This window comes from Hylobates moloch, unplaced genomic scaffold (genome assembly GCF_009828535.3).
Source record: "Hylobates moloch isolate HMO894 unplaced genomic scaffold, HMol_V3 SCAFFOLD_1, whole genome shotgun sequence".
Taxonomy (NCBI): Eukaryota; Metazoa; Chordata; class Mammalia; order Primates; family Hylobatidae; genus Hylobates; species Hylobates moloch.
In genome coordinates this window covers 194038780-194057694 of record NW_026652276.1, presented here as the reverse complement: position 1 = coordinate 194057694, position 18915 = coordinate 194038780, and the positions used below count along the sequence as shown (strand labels likewise).

Here is an 18915-nt window from a genome sequence, read left to right as displayed (position 1 = left end):
TTAGCCCACTGAGACCTGTGTCATATTTCTGACCTCTAGAACTGTGAGATAATAAATGTATGTTGTCTAAGTCACTAAATGTGTGGTAATTTGCTATAGCAGCAATGAGAAGCAAAGTGCTGATGACACTGAAGAAGGCATACTAATAAAAATCCTAAAGAAAATAACTCCAGCAGGAGAAGTTTGCCTTCTCCTCAAATACAAAGCATGAGAAAAAGAAATGAGTTTGTGGAGTTACGGCTATTTGGGAAAACTAAACAAGTTTTAATATTACCTGAGATATTAAAGTACTGAAAAAAAAACATGTTTGAAAACTACACTTTAATTATCAATCTGTGTATTATCAACGTAAGGGCTTAGCTAAGGTTAAACTTCACATTCAGGGTCCCACCTCTAGGCAACAAACGGATTTCAAAGAAAATTGTAAAGTGTTACTCCAAATGCTTTTACATTTTACAATTTTGTATGTTTCTATCACGTTTCCCTGATCCTGTACATTTATGTCTTACCTTTAGCATTGTGATGGCTAATTTTATGGGTCAACTTGACTGGGAAGTTAAGCATTATTTTGCATGTTTCTGGATGAGATTAACATTTGAATTTGCAGACTGAGTAAAGCAGATTGCCTTCCCCAATATGGGTGGGCCTCATACAATCCTTTGAAGGCCTGAATGGAATGAAAAAACTGAGTAAGGGAGGATTTGTTCTCTCTGCCTGACAGGCTTCTAGCTGGGACAGAGTTCTACTTCTTCAAGATTAAACTCAGAATGGAACTTACCCCATCGGCTCTCCTGGCTATCCATCTGGCTAAATACAGATCTTGGAATTTTGCCTCCATAATGCATGCTTCAACTCCTTATCATAAATGTCTTTATAAATATTTGTATATTTACATTTATACAAAGAAATTATATATGAAATATTAATTTACATAAATATATAAAAATTATATATAATTATATGTAATATTTATTATATATAGATAAGGCATATTGTATATGTGTATTGGTTCTGTTTTCCTGGAGAACCAGACTAATACAAGTATAAAACATGGTTCTTAGTTGCCACCAACCAACCAACACATAAACAAATTTTGGCAGATTTAAAGAGAAACAATTTATTAAAAAATTATTATCAGAGATAATTCCATTCATTGGTGCAGATACAGAACAAGGGCAACTCTCCTGCAGTGCTGGTGGAAATATTAACTGATAAAATCCCATTAGAAAAATGTTCTAAAACAGAATAATTCAACTCCTAGATATATATACCCAAAAAGAACACAAAAAATTGTACATCAAAAGATATGTAAATGACTCTATAAACAATATTCATTACCTGAAATGGCCCCAACCCAAATGTCTATCAACAATAGAGTGGATAAGCAAATTTCAGTATCTTGATATGTTAGAATACACAGTTATAAAAATAAAACTTGTTTCACATGATAACCTAGATGAATCTTATAATCATAATGTTGAGCAAAAGAAGCTAAACACACACAAATGCATACTGAATGATTCTACTTATGTAGAGTTCAAAACACATTTATGGAACTAGAATAATGGTTCCCTTTGTAATGACTGGGAAGAGTATGAAGGAGGCCTCTGGAGGGCTAGTAAAGGTATATCTTGATCTGGTGGTGGTTACATGGCTAATTCACTTCATGAAAAATAATCAAGTTGTATACTTGGGATTTGGCATGCTCTCTGTATCAGTCCGTTTTCACACTGCTATAAAGAAATACCCGCCGGGCGCAGTGGCTCACGCCTGTAATCCCAGCACTTTGGGAGGCCGAGGCGGGCGGATCACGAGGTCAGGAAATCGAGACCATCGTGGCTAACACGGTGAAACCCCGTCTCTACTAAAAATACAAAAAATCAGCCAGGCGAGGTGGCGGGCGCTTGTAGTCCCAGCTACGCCGGAGGCTGAGGCAGGAGAATGGCGCGAACCCCGGGGGGCGGAGCCTGCAGTGGGCCGAGATCGCGCCACTGCACTCCAGCCTGGGTGAAAGAGCGAGACTCTGTCTCAAAAAAAAAAAAAAGAAATACCCGAGAGTGGGTAACATATAAAGGAAGGAGGTTTAATTGACTCACAGTTCCACATGGCTGGGGACACCTCAGAAACTTACAATCATGGCGGAAGGGGAAGCAGGCACCCTCTTCACAAGGTGACAGGAGGGAGTGAGTGTGAACCACTTATGAAACCATCAGATCTCGTGAGAACTCACTATCACGAGAACAGCATGGGGGAAACCGCGCCTATGATCCAAACTCCTCCCACTAGGTTCTTTCCTTGACCCGTGGGGATTATGGGGATTACAATTCGAGATGAAATTTGGGACACAGAGCCAAACCATATCACCCTCTCTCTCTCTTCATCTCTGTATCTACACACACACATAAAACCTCAATATATAGTTAGAAAAAAGGAATATTGACAACTCAGAAAATTTGTGAGAATTTTCTGACCCAAACACTATTTGGATGCTATGAAGCAGAAACAACACCTAAAATCAAACTGAAAAGCTATTCCTATTGAAATGGGAAAAGTTCCCTTATCCCCCCTCACAGGTCCTGCAATGGGGGTGTGACTTGCTTCTGCAGTGCCCCTCAGCTCAAAGCCCCAGGGGGCGTGTGTTGGAGTGCGCTCTTTCAGTTTTGCCATCCGCAGGCGGCTTGTGTTAATCAGCTCAATTAGACCCTCTGCCTTATCACCAGGACAAAGGGCTTTCTGTATCCCAGGTTCTTCCCTTAGTGTACCAGAAAAATCGGATCACACGTGGGCTTAGAGAATGAGTGCAAGATTTTCTTGAGTGGCAGTAGCTCTCAGTAAGGTGAATGGGGAAGCCAGAAGGGGAATGGGGTAGGAAAATTGTCTACCCTTGGAGTTGGGACACCCAGCGGCTAGACTCTCCTCAGATCACCCCTGCCGAATTCCACGTCACCCCACGTCAATGGCCCATCCGCATTAGCTGGTGCCTGTTGGCGTGCTCTTCTGCTTCTCTGCTCCTCTAGATGTCCAGCCGCCTGTGCGTTCTTTTGCCAGTGTGTTCCTCTCAACGTCCAGCTGCTCGTGTCTGTGCCCGCTAGAGTCTTGAGTTTTTATAGGCACAGAATGGGGGCATGGTGGGCCAGGGTAGTCTTGGAAAATGCAATATTTGGACATGAAAACAGAAATGCCTGTCTTCACCTAGGTCTGTGGGCAAAGGCCCGAGGGTGGAGCCCTAGCCAGTGACCTGCCTTTCTTTACCCAGCATTTCCCTGCCCCCCTCCTATATCACTATGAAGACACACTCTCACTGACCCTGAGTACAGACACCAGAATTTAAAATGCCACCACTAACAATTCAGCTTTCTGGATGTTATTCCACAGAGCAAGGGCCACTACTGTCTCTGTGACCTAGATGCAGCTACTGCCTCTAACACCTGCTCATCATTGGTCCCAACCTCTGCCCCATATAAAAGTAGATTATCCAAGTACAGGAAGCAGTTTAAGAAACTGAGCACCTAAAAATCAACAAAGTGTCTCACATTTCTCCTACACCTTAAATATATGTATTCTGCAACTATCTAATTTTGGCCCTCTTTTTATATCAAATATCTATTTCTTAATACTCATGAAACTTCATAGAATCAACATCCACCTACTCCATACCGGTGGCTCCCAAACTTGTGCCTCTGGCTTAGCCTTTATGAGATAGAACATTGGGACAATCAACTCTCAACGTGGAATCTTTTTCAGATTAACTATTGCTTTATGTAAAAAATTCCTGGCCCTGGCTGGGTGCAGTGGCTCACACCTGTAATCCCAGCACTTTGGGAGGTTGAGGCAGGCAGAACACGAGGTCGGGAATTAGAGACCAGCCTGGCCAACAAGGTGAAACCCCATCTCTACTAAAAATATAAAAATTAGCCAGGCATGGTGGCACATGCCTGTAATCCCAGCTACTGGGGAGGCTGAGGCAGGAGAATTGCTTGAACCCAGGAAGCGGAGGTTGCAGTGAGCCAAGATCACGTCACTGTACTCCAGCCTGGGCAACAGAGCAAGACTCCATCTCAAAAAAAAAAAAAAATTCCCTAGCCCAGCCCAAAGAAGGTCATTTCCACATAGAGTTATAGTGGCCCTCTACCGAAGCAAAATACAAAAGGCTTTTCTTCTGCAAAATGTCCTGATCACTCATACACTTATACCTAGAGGACATGGATCTCCTTTCAATTATAAACAGGAATTATCTATACTTCATTTCTCACTGGAGACCTCAGTCATTACTAGCCTGCTATCTGACTACTTTCCAAAGCTTGGCTGAGACAGCTAATATTTGAGAGAAACATTCAGAACTGTAGACGAATATTTACTCTTTAAGATTCTCCAGACTTTATATTTAACTACCTACAACATTCTGACGTCAAGCATTGCTTTGGTTCAACAAGGCTAATTTTTAAAAAAACAATAATAATCACATGAGGAAATCTACTTTTTTGTAAAGCAGATATCAAGAATATACTTATTAAATTTATTCTATTCCACACCTGTATTAGCCTGTTTTCACATTGCTATAAAGAAATACCTGAGACTGGTTAATTTATAAAGAAAAGAGGTTTAATCACCTCATGGTTCCACAGGCTGTACAGGAAGCATGGTGCTGACATCTACTTGGCTTCCAGAGAGGCCTCAGAAAACTTACAATCATAGCAGAAGGCAAAGGGAGAGCAAGGTATCTCACATAGCAGGAGCAAAAGAGAGAGACAGCAGGAGTGCTACACACTTTTCAACAACCAGATCTTGTGAGAACTCACTCACTGTCATGAGAACAGCACCAAGGGAGATGGTGCTAAGCCATTCATGAGAAATCTGCCCCTGCGATTCAGTCACCTCCCACCAGGCCCCACCTCCAACACTGGGTATTACAACTCAACATGAGATTTGGTGGAAACTCAAATCCAAACCATATAAACCCGCCTTCATATAAAATTTCTTATGATAATATTTTCTCAGAATGTCCAGGAATAAAAGTTGTTTCTTCTGATGAAATTTATGCTTGTTGCCACAACACAGTGAAAGTTATGCAACTCTGTTTACTCTGCTGGCTCAGTGCTCCACTCAGTTCTCAGCTGAGTTAGTGTTTCTCACCTGTTGTGTTGCTGTTTGTGTCTCCTGCTCTCCTTTAATTCATAGTTACTATTTTAACTTCATATTTGATCAAAACTATTTACTGTAAATCTATGATAAGCCAAGCACTCTTCTAGGTGTTGGACATACAAATAGGAAGTAAAAAAAAATCTCCCATTGCTTACATTGTTTACATTCCAGTAGGGGCAAGATTGAAGATGAATATGTAAATAAACAATATATAAGATGGTGGTAAGCGCTGTAGGGAAAAAGGGAGGAAAGGGAGGCTGAACATATGAAGCTTGAACATGAGTTTAAGCATGGTGGTCAACTGAAAGGTAACAGTGAGAAAAGGTTCCTGTGGCAAGAGTGGAGGGACAAGGTGGAAAGTAGAAAGAGATAAAGGAGGCCAGATCACATGAGGTCTTTTACTCTAAAATGAGGTAAACAGAGAAGTTGCATGGTAAGACTTGAGTTTTAAAAGAATTCATCTGGTTACTGTGTTGAAAACAATCAATCAGTGGTAGAAGAAAAGAGTTCAGTTAGGTGACTTCTGCAGATCGACAGTGGTTTGGATAACATAGGATAGGACTGGCCAGGTGCGGTGGCTTACGACTGTAATCCTAGCATTTTGGGAGGCCGAGGCTTGTGGATCACCTGAGGTCAGGAGTTCAAGACCAGCCTGGCCAACATGGCGTAAACCCTGTCCCTACTAAAAATACAAAAATTAGCCGGGCATGAGGGCAGGTACCTGTAATCCCAGCTACTCAGGAGGCTGAGGCAGGAGAATTCACTTGAACCTGGGGGTAGAGATTGCAGTGAGCTGAGATCGTGCCACTGCACTCCAGCATAGGCGAAAGAGCGAAACTCTGTCTCAAAAAAAAAAAAAGCAGATGAGATTAAGAGGAGAGCTGGATAAAATAATAATAATAATTAATGAAAATGAATGGGAAATTCAAGGACAAATAAGACTTGAGAAAAGAAAAAAATGTCAGAGACTAAGAATGGCATTAGATTCCTCTACAACACTGGAAACTGAGAAAATGGAGAAATGCCTTTGAAATTCTGGAGGATTTATTTTTTTCAAACTAATATCCTAAACCCAATCTGAAAGCAGAATAAAAGATCTTTAATATGTCAGAATTACCCAGCAGCCTTTCCTGCAGAGTGACTGGAGAACATGCTTTAGCAAAACAAGGAAACAAAATAGAAAGTAGAAGGCATGGGACTCAGAAAATGATGACCGGAACCAAGAGAAGGGTAAAGAAACCCCACAGCTTGACAGCAGCTGGGTACCCAGAAAATAACAAGTCCTAATTTAAGCAGGAGGAACAAGCTCTCCAAAGGTAAGTTTGCTGAAAAAATATAGACTTGATAAATACATGGTATGATAAATGCCATGGTGAAGTACATGGAAAAACAAGGGGCATACATGTAAAATAATTTAGGCAAATAAACACAAGGCAATTATTTATTGCAACTATACTACACTTCTGAACTCAATAAACAGTACTTACTTTGTCATAATGATATAAACACAGATTATCTCTTAAATAAAAATAGTGCTAGAACTATATTAAGAGCACGGGAAGAGAACACAGAATATAATCTTGGCAATTTTCATATACATAATACATTGATACTAGTTCTCTTCACTGTATTGTAATATAGATCTTTTGAACTTTTTTTAAAATTTTTATTATTGTACTTTAAGTTTTAGGGTACATGTTCACAATGTGCAGGTTTGTTACATATGTATCCACGTGCCATGTTGGTGTGCTGCACCCATTAACTCGTCATTTAGCATAAGGCGTATCTCTTGCTATGCCTCCCCACTCCCCCCACCACACAACAGTCCCCAGAGTGTGATGCTCCCCTTCCTGTGTCCATGTGTTCTCATTATTCAATTCCCACCTATGAGTGAGAATATGCGGTGTTTGGTTTTTTGTCCTTGCGATAGTTTACTGAGAATGATGGTTTCCAGTTTCATCCATGTCCCTACAAGGGACATGAATTCATCATTTTTTATGGCTGCATAGTATTCCATGGTGTATATGTGCCTCATTTTCTTAATCCAGTCTATTGTTGTTGGACATTTGGGTTGGTTCCAACTCTTTGCTATTGTGAATAGTGCCGCAATAAACATACATGTGCATGTGTCTTTATAGCAGCATGATTTATAGTCCTTTGGGTAAATAGCCAGTAATGGGATGGCTAGGTCAAATGGTATTTCTAGTTCTAGATCCCTGAGGAATCGCCACACTGACTTCCACAATGGTTGACTAGTTTACAGTCCCACCAACAATGTAAAAGTGTTCCTATTTCTCCACATCCTCTCCAGCACCTGTTGTTTCCTGACTTTTTAATGATGGCCATTCTAACTGGTGTGAGATGGTATCTCATTGTGGTTTTGATTTGCATTTCTCTGATGGCCAGTGATGATGAGCATTTTTTCATGTGTCTTTTGGCTGCATAAATGTCTTCTTTTGAGAAGTGTCTGTTCATATCCTTTGCCCACTTTTTGATGGGGTTTGTTTTTTTTTTGTAAATTTGTTTGAGTTCATTGTAGATTCTGGATATTAGCCTTTTGTCAGATGAGTAGGTTGCGAAAATTTTCTCCCATTTTGTAGGTTGCCTGTTCACCCTGATGGTATTTTCTTTTGCTGTGCAGAAGCTCTTTAGTTTAATTAGATCCCATTTATCAATTTTGGCTTTCATTGCCATTGCTTTTGGTGGTTTAGACATGAAGTCCTTGCCCATGCCTATGTCCTGAATGGTAATGCCTAGGTATTCTTCTAGGGTTTTTTATAGTTTTAGGTCTAACATATAAGTCTTTAATCCATCTTGAATTAATTTTTGTATAAGGTGTAAGGAAGGGATCCAGTTTCAGCTTTCTACATATGGCTAGCCAGTTTTCCCAGCACCATTTATTAAATAGGGAATCCTTTCCCCATTGCTTGTTTTTGTCAGGTTTGTCAAAGATCAGATAGTTGTAGATATGTGGCACTATTTCTGAGGGCTCTGTTCTGATCCATTGATCTATGTCTCTGTTGTGGTACCAGTACCATGCTGTTTTGGTTACTGTAGCCTTGTAGTATAGTTTGAAGCCAGGTAGTGTGATGCCTCCAGCTTTGTTCTTTTGGCTTAGGATTGACTTGGTGATGCGGGCTCTTTTTTGGTCCATATGAACTTTAAAGTAGTTTTTTCCAATTCTGTGAAGAAAGTCATTGGTAGCTTGATGAGGATGGCATTGAATCTATAAATTACCTTGGGCAGTATGGCCATTTTCACGATATTGATTCTTCCAACCCATGAGCATGGAATGTTCTTCCATTTGTTTGTATCTTCTTTCATTTCATTTATTCCACCAAAAAATGGTAAGTATGTGATGTAATGCATACATATGTTCATTAGCTTGATTTAGGCATTCCACAGTATATACAAAGTTCAAAACATCGTGTTGTACACCCATAAATATAAATAATTTTTATTTGACAATTTTTAAGATAAAAAATTTTTAAAAGAGAATGGGAGAAGGGGTTGAAAATACAATGAAATTAACTTACAAATCATAAAAAATATTCAATAGATGGCAAACAGAACCAATCAGTAAACAAACAGCACTTAAAACATACTGTATAGAAAAACATGGAAATCACAGGAAGAAAGAATTCAAAGCTGTTGATCCTGGAGACAAAATTTGGATGGGCTGTCACTGTTTTTTATTATAATTACTTTTTGTATTATTTAATTTATTTTAAAAAACCATGTGTATATATTAATTTAATAAAACTTTTATAAATTAGTTGTTAAGAAATCAAAACTCTCATATTTATTAAGCCATTATCCAATTTGACATAAGAAGTAGCCTTATTAAATATAAGGTTTTTACATGTTTATACATGTACACATTCACACACGCGCACACACACACACACTTTTAGTGTGCTACTTATGTGTGTTAATAGGGTTATTTGTATAATTGTTGCATCTTAAGGGGGTACTATCTTCCCCCATATACATAGTATAAACTGAACAAATGGATTTGATTCAGAATTTCTCCAGTAGTTATCTCTTCACAAGAAAATAATGTTTTCCTAAAAACCTGTAAGCTATTTTGAAAATCTCCATATGAATTTTGACTACCCTAGTATGAAATATTTAAAATGGAAGATTATTATAGAAATGCTACATGACTTTCTCCTATCCAGCAGTGATATCTCAGAATGATTTTTGCAAAAAAATAATGTATTACAGTTAAGTCAGCAAACTAAGTCATCTATTGAATGCAAATGCAGCTAAAAGCCTTGTATTCTTCATTTATTCTAGGAGGGCAAACATTCAGCAAGCCTCAGTAATACATCTTAATATCATCAAAAGCAGACTTGAAAAATCTTTCCTTTCCTTTAGAAAATTAATCCCTCCCCAATAGATCCTGTGGGTTTTCACATTGTAGTTTTGTAAATGTTACAAGAGCACAGCTGAAAGTAATCAGAAATCTAAAAGGAAAACAACAATGAACAGCAACAATAAACCAATTTAAACAATAAAACAATGTATCGGATCACGTAACTGAAAGCCCAAAGATTAATAAGGTTCAGGGTCAACCTAATACAATGACTCTACTCTGTTGTCCTTCAGTTCTCTTGTGTCCACCCACCTCCGTCTCTCATCTTCATCCCCTGGGTGGTAGCAAGATTGTGGCATCAGTTCCAAGCCTCCCATCTCCAAAGGGAGAGACAGGGCAACAATTCCACAGCTGTTCCAGAAACTCAGATGTGCCATCCTTGCATGAACTGTGTGTCTCTGATTCTTTGACACTTTAGGACCTTGCTAATTCTGAAGAGACTGCTCTTCCCAAGGTTGCAATTCCTAGAGATCATAAAGGGCTCTCCTGCAAGCATGCCTTTGACATGCAAACCAATCAATCCACAGTGCATACCCATAACCACCTCTCTTATCAAGCTCTTATAGTCCAGACCACTATCTACCTGCCCTAGTCACCCCAAGGGCCAGGTATCAAACAACTAGGGACAGTCAGTCCCTAAGCCCCACAGCCTATTGAAGTTATCGAAACTAGCCAATCCTTAACCTGCTTACCTTGCCTTACCTGGTATGTCCTATAGAACGCACAATATAGGATCTTGCCCACCTTTGGGCGAGAGCTCCTTCTGCCTCTTGACCAACACCAGTCCTTCCTCATGTAGCCTCCATGCAGTTGCATGCCCCTTCTCTTGGGATCTGTGAGTATAACAAACTGTCTTTTTGATCACAGTTGTCTCCTAACCTGCTTAACTCACCATACGTAAATAATAGCAAAATCTACATTTAAAACATTCTTCCTGCCATAATTGCCAAAATTAGACCACATATCTACCCCTAAACCAGTCAGTAGCAAAGAAAATAAAATTGCACTTGGAGATGGGTTTCCCAAAACTGTGTGAAAGGACGCTGTTTCCAAAACTGTGTGAAACAGTGCTATAATAAACTCACAAGGGTATGCAGTATATTTTAGATTTTTGAAGGAAATATAGCGATACTCAACATCTGTAGGACATTGCAAAAACTGTTAGCTCAAGGTCATTCACAATTTCCACATGAGATGCCGAAACATTCCTTTCAATGATGATATACCTTTGAGAAGCTGTTTTTTCAGTAGCTGTTTTGATAAAGACCAAGTATTGCACAAAATCAATAAGGTTGAGGTAGTGAGGGTGGTGATGTACAATCTCAGCACAGGTTTGAGAAGTTTTGAACTGCTAGGTATTTCTTTTGACCCAAAGACATCATAAATAGTTACTTGGGAGTGTAGTTAAACCATTGTGGAAGACAGTGCGGTGATTCCTCAAGGATCTAGAACTAGAAATAGCATTTGACACAGCAATCCCATTACTGGGTATATACCCAAAGGAATATAAATCATTCTACTATAAAGGCACATGCACACGTATGTTTATTGTGGCCCTGTTCACAATAGCGAAGACTTGGAACCAACCCAAATGCCCATCAATGATAGACTGGATAAAGAAAATGTGGCACATATATACCCTGGAATACTATGCAGCCATAAAAAGGATGAGTTCATGTCCTTTGCAGGGACATGGATGAAGCTGGAAACCATCAATCTCAGCAAACTATCGCAAGGACAGAAAACCAAACACCGCATGTTCTCACTCATAAGTGGGAGTTGAACAAAGAGAATACATAGACATAAGGAGGGGAACATCACACACCAGGGCCTGTCAGCGGGTGGGGGGCTAGGGGAGGGTTAGCACTGGGAGAAATACCTAATGTAGATCACAGGTTAATGAGTGCAGCAAACCATCAAGGCACATGTGTACCTATGTAACAAACCTGCACGTTCTGCACATGTACCCCAGAATTTAAAGAATAATTTTTTTAAAAAATTACTTAGACACTAAAGACACAAGGAACCAAGAAATTTGGGAATCTCAGATTTAGAAAAATCAGACCCAAAGGCTGCTAGGGGTGAAGTCAGCTTCTTTTCGGGAACCTGGGCTTCATGGTTGATGTCTGAAGAAAACTGTGGCTCTATTAGAAAGGAGGTAGAAAGAAATGCTTACAGCAGTCTTCTGTCTATGAGATTACTATTATTTCTCTTAAAATCATCAGGTCTGTTTCTTCTGCTAGAGTGTTTCTAAAACACACACACACACACACACACACACACTTTATACCCATTTTTCAAGTTTTCTTAAACCAGTCTGAAAACTTTTCTATAGGTCAAAAATATTGGTTATCTTTTTATTACATGCCAATCACTTGTGATATTTTCCATTACTTCTAATTCCAACAATAATCTCAAGAAAACTTAGCCCAGTTAAGATTAAAATCATTTACCTAGTAAATGTTGGTGCAAGACTATCTGGTTCCAAATATGACTTAATGCTTTCCCATCTTAATTTTTACATATCTGAAGTACTGGTTTGCTTTTTTGCTTCATGTTTTACCAATTCCTCTGCGAAATGCTATCCTCCCTTATCCTATGTGACCCCAAACTATTCTGATTGATTCTCCCTTTTAGTCTGTTTCATACTTTTGATTTTAATCTGTTATATTAAAAATACCTCCTTTATTTATTTATATGGCCCTCTTTCTTCCCCATTACCAAATGATTTCTCTTAAAATGCCTCCCTCAGCCTTTTGCTCTCAGTTCTTTCTAAGTCATTTCTGTGCATATGATTCTCATATTTCTAACATACATCCTATTCCATTCCATACTTCCTATTGGACATTTCCACTTGGATATCTCACTTTTGCTTCAGAATCACCATATCTAAACTGATACCATTACCTACCTTCCCAAAGCAGCACTGGTCTCCAAGCTTCCTTTTCATGTCCTCATCATCTAGACTTGAAACCTCAGACTGCACCCTGACCTGTCATTTCCACCCTTTTACCCTCCACTGGCTGCACTGCCTCTGCCTTACATGCAGTTCTCTCAGATAGTCCTCCAGCCAGCTCCCTGGGTTACTCATTAGGTCTCGGTTCTGCTTCCTCAAAGAGGCTTTCCCCATTCGGCCAATATAAATAAGCCCCTTTCCCATCATTCTCTGTCTCTTGCTTTCTTTTTTACAGCACATGTTACTATTTATCCTTATGCAATATATTTATTTATTGACTGGTATGCCAACTAGACTGCAAGCTCCATGAGGGCAGAGATTTTCCTATCTTGTTCTCCACTGTACCATCAGTATGGAGAACTATATCTAGCCCAAAGTAGGCCTTTAATATTTGTTGAATGAATTAATTAATAATTAAACATATTCTCTTCTATATAAATATGTTTTTTGCATTGCAAAGCACATTAAAAATACTAGAGGCTGTAAAATAAATGCACTCATAATATATAAAATAAAATGAAAACTGCACTCAATGCCCCCTTGCCTTGCTCCCTCCCCCAATTCAGCCTCACTGTGGGTTCACTAAGCCTTCTCTTAGAATCAACATTTTTTTCTCTTTATGTTTTTTCTTTATAACTTTTATCTCTCTTAATTTTATTGTTAATTTCATTGTAAATTATAGATTGTTTAATTTATAGTTGATTAAATATTTCTTCTATTTTTCTCACTTATTAATACAGAAAAAAGGTTAAAACTTCTATCTACCTCTAGGGTTCATAACAAGCAGGTATAATTGTGTCATGACTCCAAAAATAGGTGTTAATTCCTACATTGACAGGGACCATGTGGACCACAGTTTAATTTCCTTAGAAATTATAGTAAACCTTTTTATAGATACAGATGATACAGATCTAGATAGAGAGTACTAAGCTATACCTGTTGAAACAGTAACAGAATTTAATTCATATTTCTTTTTTTAGGGTCCTTCAATTCTTTGAATTATGATGTTCTATTATTCTTTTCTGCTTTCCAGCATTATTTTAATAAATATTAATGCAACACAAGTGTGATTTTAAATCATACATAGAAAAAGTTTAGTGATAATCTACCTCTGCCTAAATTGATAAGGTTGTCCTTTATCAAAATAGTTTTCTGCATTATATTCTTGTTTTTGAACTGCCACCATTTTAACATTCTCCCAGTGATTGAATGTCTGTTTGACGACTGCTTTACAGAAATATAAATTTGTTTTTCTCACCTCACACTTACTGCCAACTAGGTGAATGGATGCTGGGCATGATACTAGAAAATAGAAGTAGTCATTTGGTTTTTATAAATCTTCCAAAATGCACCTCATTCTGGTTATGGCTTAGTACAGTCTCCCATCAGTGCTATCATTAATGTGATAAATTAAATAATTAAATATTATTAATTATTTTTGCAATACAGAAATAGATAATACCCAGTTTCAGAGGGCCTAGGCTTCCTACTTCCTAGTGAATGCAGACGCTTTTTAATGCCAACATTTGTGGAATGGAAGTGTTGAAGGAGGGTTCTCTTTCAAGCTTTAACAAAGCCCAAATTTCAGTAAAATAAAAGTTAATGTCACTTTATTAATTATACATAGTTCATATTATCAACTTCTAAGACAATCTTTGAAGAAGTCAAATATCACCAGCTTACCCTTTAACACTATCTGCGCCCTTTTTAATTAATTACGTCTTTAAAATATTGACTTCCAAAACTAACATAATTCTTTCAGGATTCTTCTGTACTGATCAGGGAATTAGACTTTGTATTTTTCATAATATAAAAGAAAAAAATGAACTTTGAGGTCAAAAAGATCATGTTTTTAATCCTCTCCTCTCCATTTAACAAGGCATTAATCAATTAACCTCTATGAAGTACAATAATGTTCTTCATATGTGAAAGTGTGGACAACACCCAGCTTCAATGGTTTGCGTGAGCATTATGGAAAACATTTATGACACAGGAAAGCACCCAGCATCAGCATTACCTGGTACTCAGTAGGCATGCCATAAGTATATCATGCTTGAAGGGATCACTGTCACAAAATGTGAAATGAGGTTACAACATAGAACTTTTTTAAAGGCTACAAAATAGCATAAAGCCAAATTTAAACCTTTGTATGCCTTTATCTATGCATTTAATTTAGTCAAAAAGCATTTACTGTGTCTCTTATGTGTGCAAGTCTGGATTCTAGGTGCCAGGAATCCCACGATATCCATTTACTGATTTCAAGGGGAAAAAAAATGTAGTTGTAGGAATAAATGTTTGAGAATAAAATCACAAGAAAATGCAATCAGAATGTTTATCTAGATACTTTATGAAATTGACCAGATATTTTGTTTTTATGTGGATGTAGCCATGTCCATCTTTCTAATTCAGAATTCGCTTTATCTATGTATAGATTATGCAAACTATTGGTTCTCTAATTGGGCTCCTAAGTCGGTATCACTCTAGGGAACTACTAAAAGGATGAGAAGATCGGAATCTGGTTCATCACTCCTCACCCTGTTCTAAAACAAGCAAAGATGTCCTGACTTTAGCATTTTTACATAACGGGATTCAATTCAACAGTTTATTAATTTAAAAGTTGTCCAGAGCAAACAAATAAAAGTTGAAAGTCACTAATACGAATGATTGTTTCACTTAAGCCAGGCAGAGGAAGACAAATATCACATGTTCTCACTGGTATATGGGAGATAAAAAAGTTGATCTCATGGAGGTAGAGAGTAGAATGATGGTTACCAGAGACTGGGAAGTAGGGAATCTAAAAAGAGATTGGTACAAATGTGCAAACACACAGTTAGAAAGAGTAAGTTCTAATGTTCAGTAGCATAGTAGGGTTACTATAGTTAATGACAATGTATTGTATATTTCAAAATACCTTAAAAAGGGGGTTTGAAATGTTCCCAGATTATGGAAATGATAAGTGCTCAAGGTGATGGACAACTCAAATCCCCTGATTTGTCATTACACAGTCTATGCACATCACAAAATATCACATGTATTCCATAAATATGTACAAATATTTAAATTAATAAAAATAAGTAAAAATAAATCTTCTCAGACAACTCAAAAAAGAATTGTTTTATTAAAGCAAACTATTCAAATCTAAATATCATAGAATTATTGCACGTATTGTCTCCAAATTTTAGCAAGGGTGTTATAGGAAGCCCCTCTGCACATGTGACCTTTGAGCTCAGACAAGGGGAATGGAAAGAAACCAACTATTCCAAAAGCTCAGGGAATAGCATTCCAGGTAGAAGGAATAATTCCTGCAAAAGCTCTGAGACAGTAAAGTGTAGAAAACAGTTTCACTGAAGAAAAAAGGTAGCCTGTGTGAGCCAGTGTGGCTGACGTATCGCAGACAAAAAAGCAAGTGGAAGAAGATGAGACTGGAAAAGGAGGTAGTTTTGAGATTGTGCAGGCCCTTGTAGGTCATAGTAAGGAGTTTGGATTTTATTCTACATTCAAGGAAAAGTCACTGAAGGCTATGATTAGGAGAGTCTTCTTTAAAAATTGCTGTGGCTTTAGTATGATGATGAATTTGAAGGGAACAAGAGGAGAAAATGAACAAGTTTAAAGGTATTAGTATAGTGAAAGAAAGAGATCATGTTGTCTTGGATTAGAGTAATAGCAGTGGAATTGCAGAGCTATGGATATATTTTGCAAGTAGAATCTTCACAGACTTGCTGGTGGATTGAATGAGGTAGATATGGAAAAGAGAGAAACTGAAGATCATCCCTCTTTATTTTGTGAGCAACATGTGGTGCCATTTACTGAGCTGGTGATTTCTGGAGGGAAGACAAATCTGAGAAAACAACCAAGGGTTCTGCCTTGGACACACTAAGCTTGAGATGCCTGTTTGACAACCCAGTAGATAAAGTAGGTAACTAGGAAATAGAAGAAGGAGAAGAAGGAGAAGGAGAAGAAGGAGAAGGAGAAGGAGGAGAAGGAGAAGGAGAAGAAGGAGAAGAAGGATGAGAAGAAGAGGAGGAAGAAGAACTAAGAATTATTGGGCACTTTTACTGAGATACTGTCTGAAGTTCTTGGAATGTATTAAGCCATTTACCCTCAAAATAGCTTATGAAATAAGTACTTTTAGTATTATTAAGTACAATTACTAGTATTTCTATTGTATTAAAGTGGAAATTTAGGCACAAAGAGAGTAAGTAACTGGGTGAAACAACTAGTAAATGGTAGAGCTGGGAACCAAGTCCACTCAGTCAAGCCCTTGAGCCCATCATCTTAACTTCTACACCCCATGGCTTCTAGGACTTGTGGCCTCAGCTGTAAATAGATATTTGTGAGTTCTTAATTAATAAGCTTATTAATCCAAAATATATTGAGCACCTGCTATGTGCTCACAATGCATCAGATGGTAATAAAGGTTTTGATGAAAACTAACACAGTGTAAGGAAAGTAGGAGTGCCTGGAGTTGGGTGGGTGTTGTGTAATACAGCATAGCCAGGGATGGTACCTCTGAGGAGGCGATATTTGAGCATAAAGATGAAAGAAGTGAAGATGCAAGCTGTGCACATATCTGATGAGTGGAATTGTCACAAACAGAAAGAACAGTAAATTCAAAGACCCTGTGACAGAGGCATGCTTAGCATGTTTAAGTATCAGTGAGGAAGCTAGGGTGGCTGGAGTATAATAAGCTAGGGAAAATATTAGCATGATGCTGAAGAGATACTAAGTCATCAGATACTATTTAAGCCATCTAACTAGATAAGATCACGTATGGAGAGTGTTTAGAAAAAGAAAACCTAGCCCTGAAGCATTTTTTATTTAGAAGTCAGATAAAAGAAAAGAAACTGCAAAGATAGAAGGAAATCTCAGCAAACAGGAGAAAAAGCGGAAGAGTGTGATGTCAGAAAAGCTAATAGCGGAGAGTATTTTAAGGAAGTGATAAATTGTTCGATGCTTCTGACAAGTTCAACAAAATGCAGATAGAGTCAGGTCCATTAGATTTGGCAACATAGAAGCTGTTGGTGATCTTGACAAAAGTAGGTCCATTAGAATGGTAGAATGAGGATGGGCTTTAATATCAAACTAAAGCCTAAATTCTTGTTTTACCATTCATAATTTCATGCACTTCCATAGGTTCCCTAAGGTGAACCTACTTTTGTCATCTGTAAAGTAGGGTAAAAACATTCCTCTTGGCCGGGCACAGTGGCTCATGCCTGTAATCGTAACACTTTGGGAGGCCAAGACAGGCCAAGGCGCTTGAGCCCAGGAGTTGAAGACCAGCCTGGGCAACATAGTAAGACCCCCATCTCTACAAAGATTTAAAAAATTAGCTGGGCATGTTGGCACATACCTGTGGTATCATCTGCGAAGGAGGCTGAGGTGGGAGGATTACTAGGTCCTGGGAGGTCACGGCTGCGATGAGCCTTGATTACACCACTGCATTCCAAACTGGGCAACAGAGTGAGACCCTGTCACATAAAAAAAAATCCTCTTACAGAATTGTGATGATGAGTGATAATGTATATAAAGCATCAAGCCACTCTCTGATCCTGGCCTTTTTGCACCGGCCTTAATAACTAAGCTTCTGCTTGTTTCCAAGGCCCAATTCTCATCTTGTGTTCTGTTAGAAATTATGGGGATGCTTTTAAAGAGTGGAAATATGATGACATAGAATTAAGGACTCAGAAATACCTGGATATCATCATTGGGCCAGAATTCTCTCCAGGCTATGTCCTTGAGGAAAAGAGAGTAAAGCATCTTATGAGATGAAGCTCCTAAGGTGCTCAGAGGCCACACACCTCAAATGGAGATGAAAAGGAGCAGGGCAGAGACATTCCCCCGTGCCTCCCATGGCTTATTGGGGCAGTGGTGGAAGAGGGGAACTAGAATAGGGTTAGGTCCAGGCCCATGGAAGGATAAAAGCCTCTGAAGAGAGAAAAAATGGCTATAGATACTTTAAAGGAGCCCATGTCTTATCATGCTGGAAGGAAGAAACAAGGGAATTCATGCCCATCTGTGTTCTTTTCTTAAAAAAAAAAAAAAAAAAACTTTTTGAAAGTTTTACCTTCTTGTACTATGATGGAAAGAGGGCCTTCGAATTGTATCTATCCCTGACAACATTCCTTCTTTTTTATTTTTTTATTTTTATTATACTTTAGGTTTTAGGGTACATGTGCACAATGTGCAGGTTTGTTACATATGTATCCATGTGCCATGTTGATTTCCTGCACCCATTAGCTCGTCATTTAGCATTAGGTATATCTCCTAATGCTGTCCCCGCCCCCCCCACCCCCCACCCCACAACAGTACCCGGAATGTGATGTTCCCCTTCCTGTGTCCATGAGTTCTCATTGTTCAATTCCCACCTATGAGTGAGAACATGCGGTGTTTGGTTTTTTGTCCTTGTGATAGTTTACTGAGAATGATGTTTTCCAGTTTC

At 38.5% G+C, this 18915-nt stretch overlaps 1 protein-coding gene across 2 annotated transcripts in view; it reads right to left on the bottom strand.

Moving 5' to 3' along the window:
- The window catches only part of LOC131380909 (putative uncharacterized protein encoded by LINC00269), a 57778-nt gene that overhangs the window by 22211 nt on the left and 16652 nt on the right, over positions 1-18915 (bottom strand). Inside the window, exons 3-4 of one of the 2 annotated variants that reach the window (XM_058426105.1) lie at positions 17827-17944; positions 15228-15270 (exon numbers count right to left, since the gene is read on the bottom strand). In XM_058426105.1, the coding sequence (XP_058282088.1) occupies positions 15245-15270; positions 17827-17944 (144 nt within the window). In that variant the 3' untranslated portion in view covers positions 15228-15244. Of the gene's footprint in view, positions 1-15227; positions 15271-17826; positions 17945-18915 lie in introns of those variants that run through there. The other variant, XM_058426106.1, reaches the window with a different exon arrangement.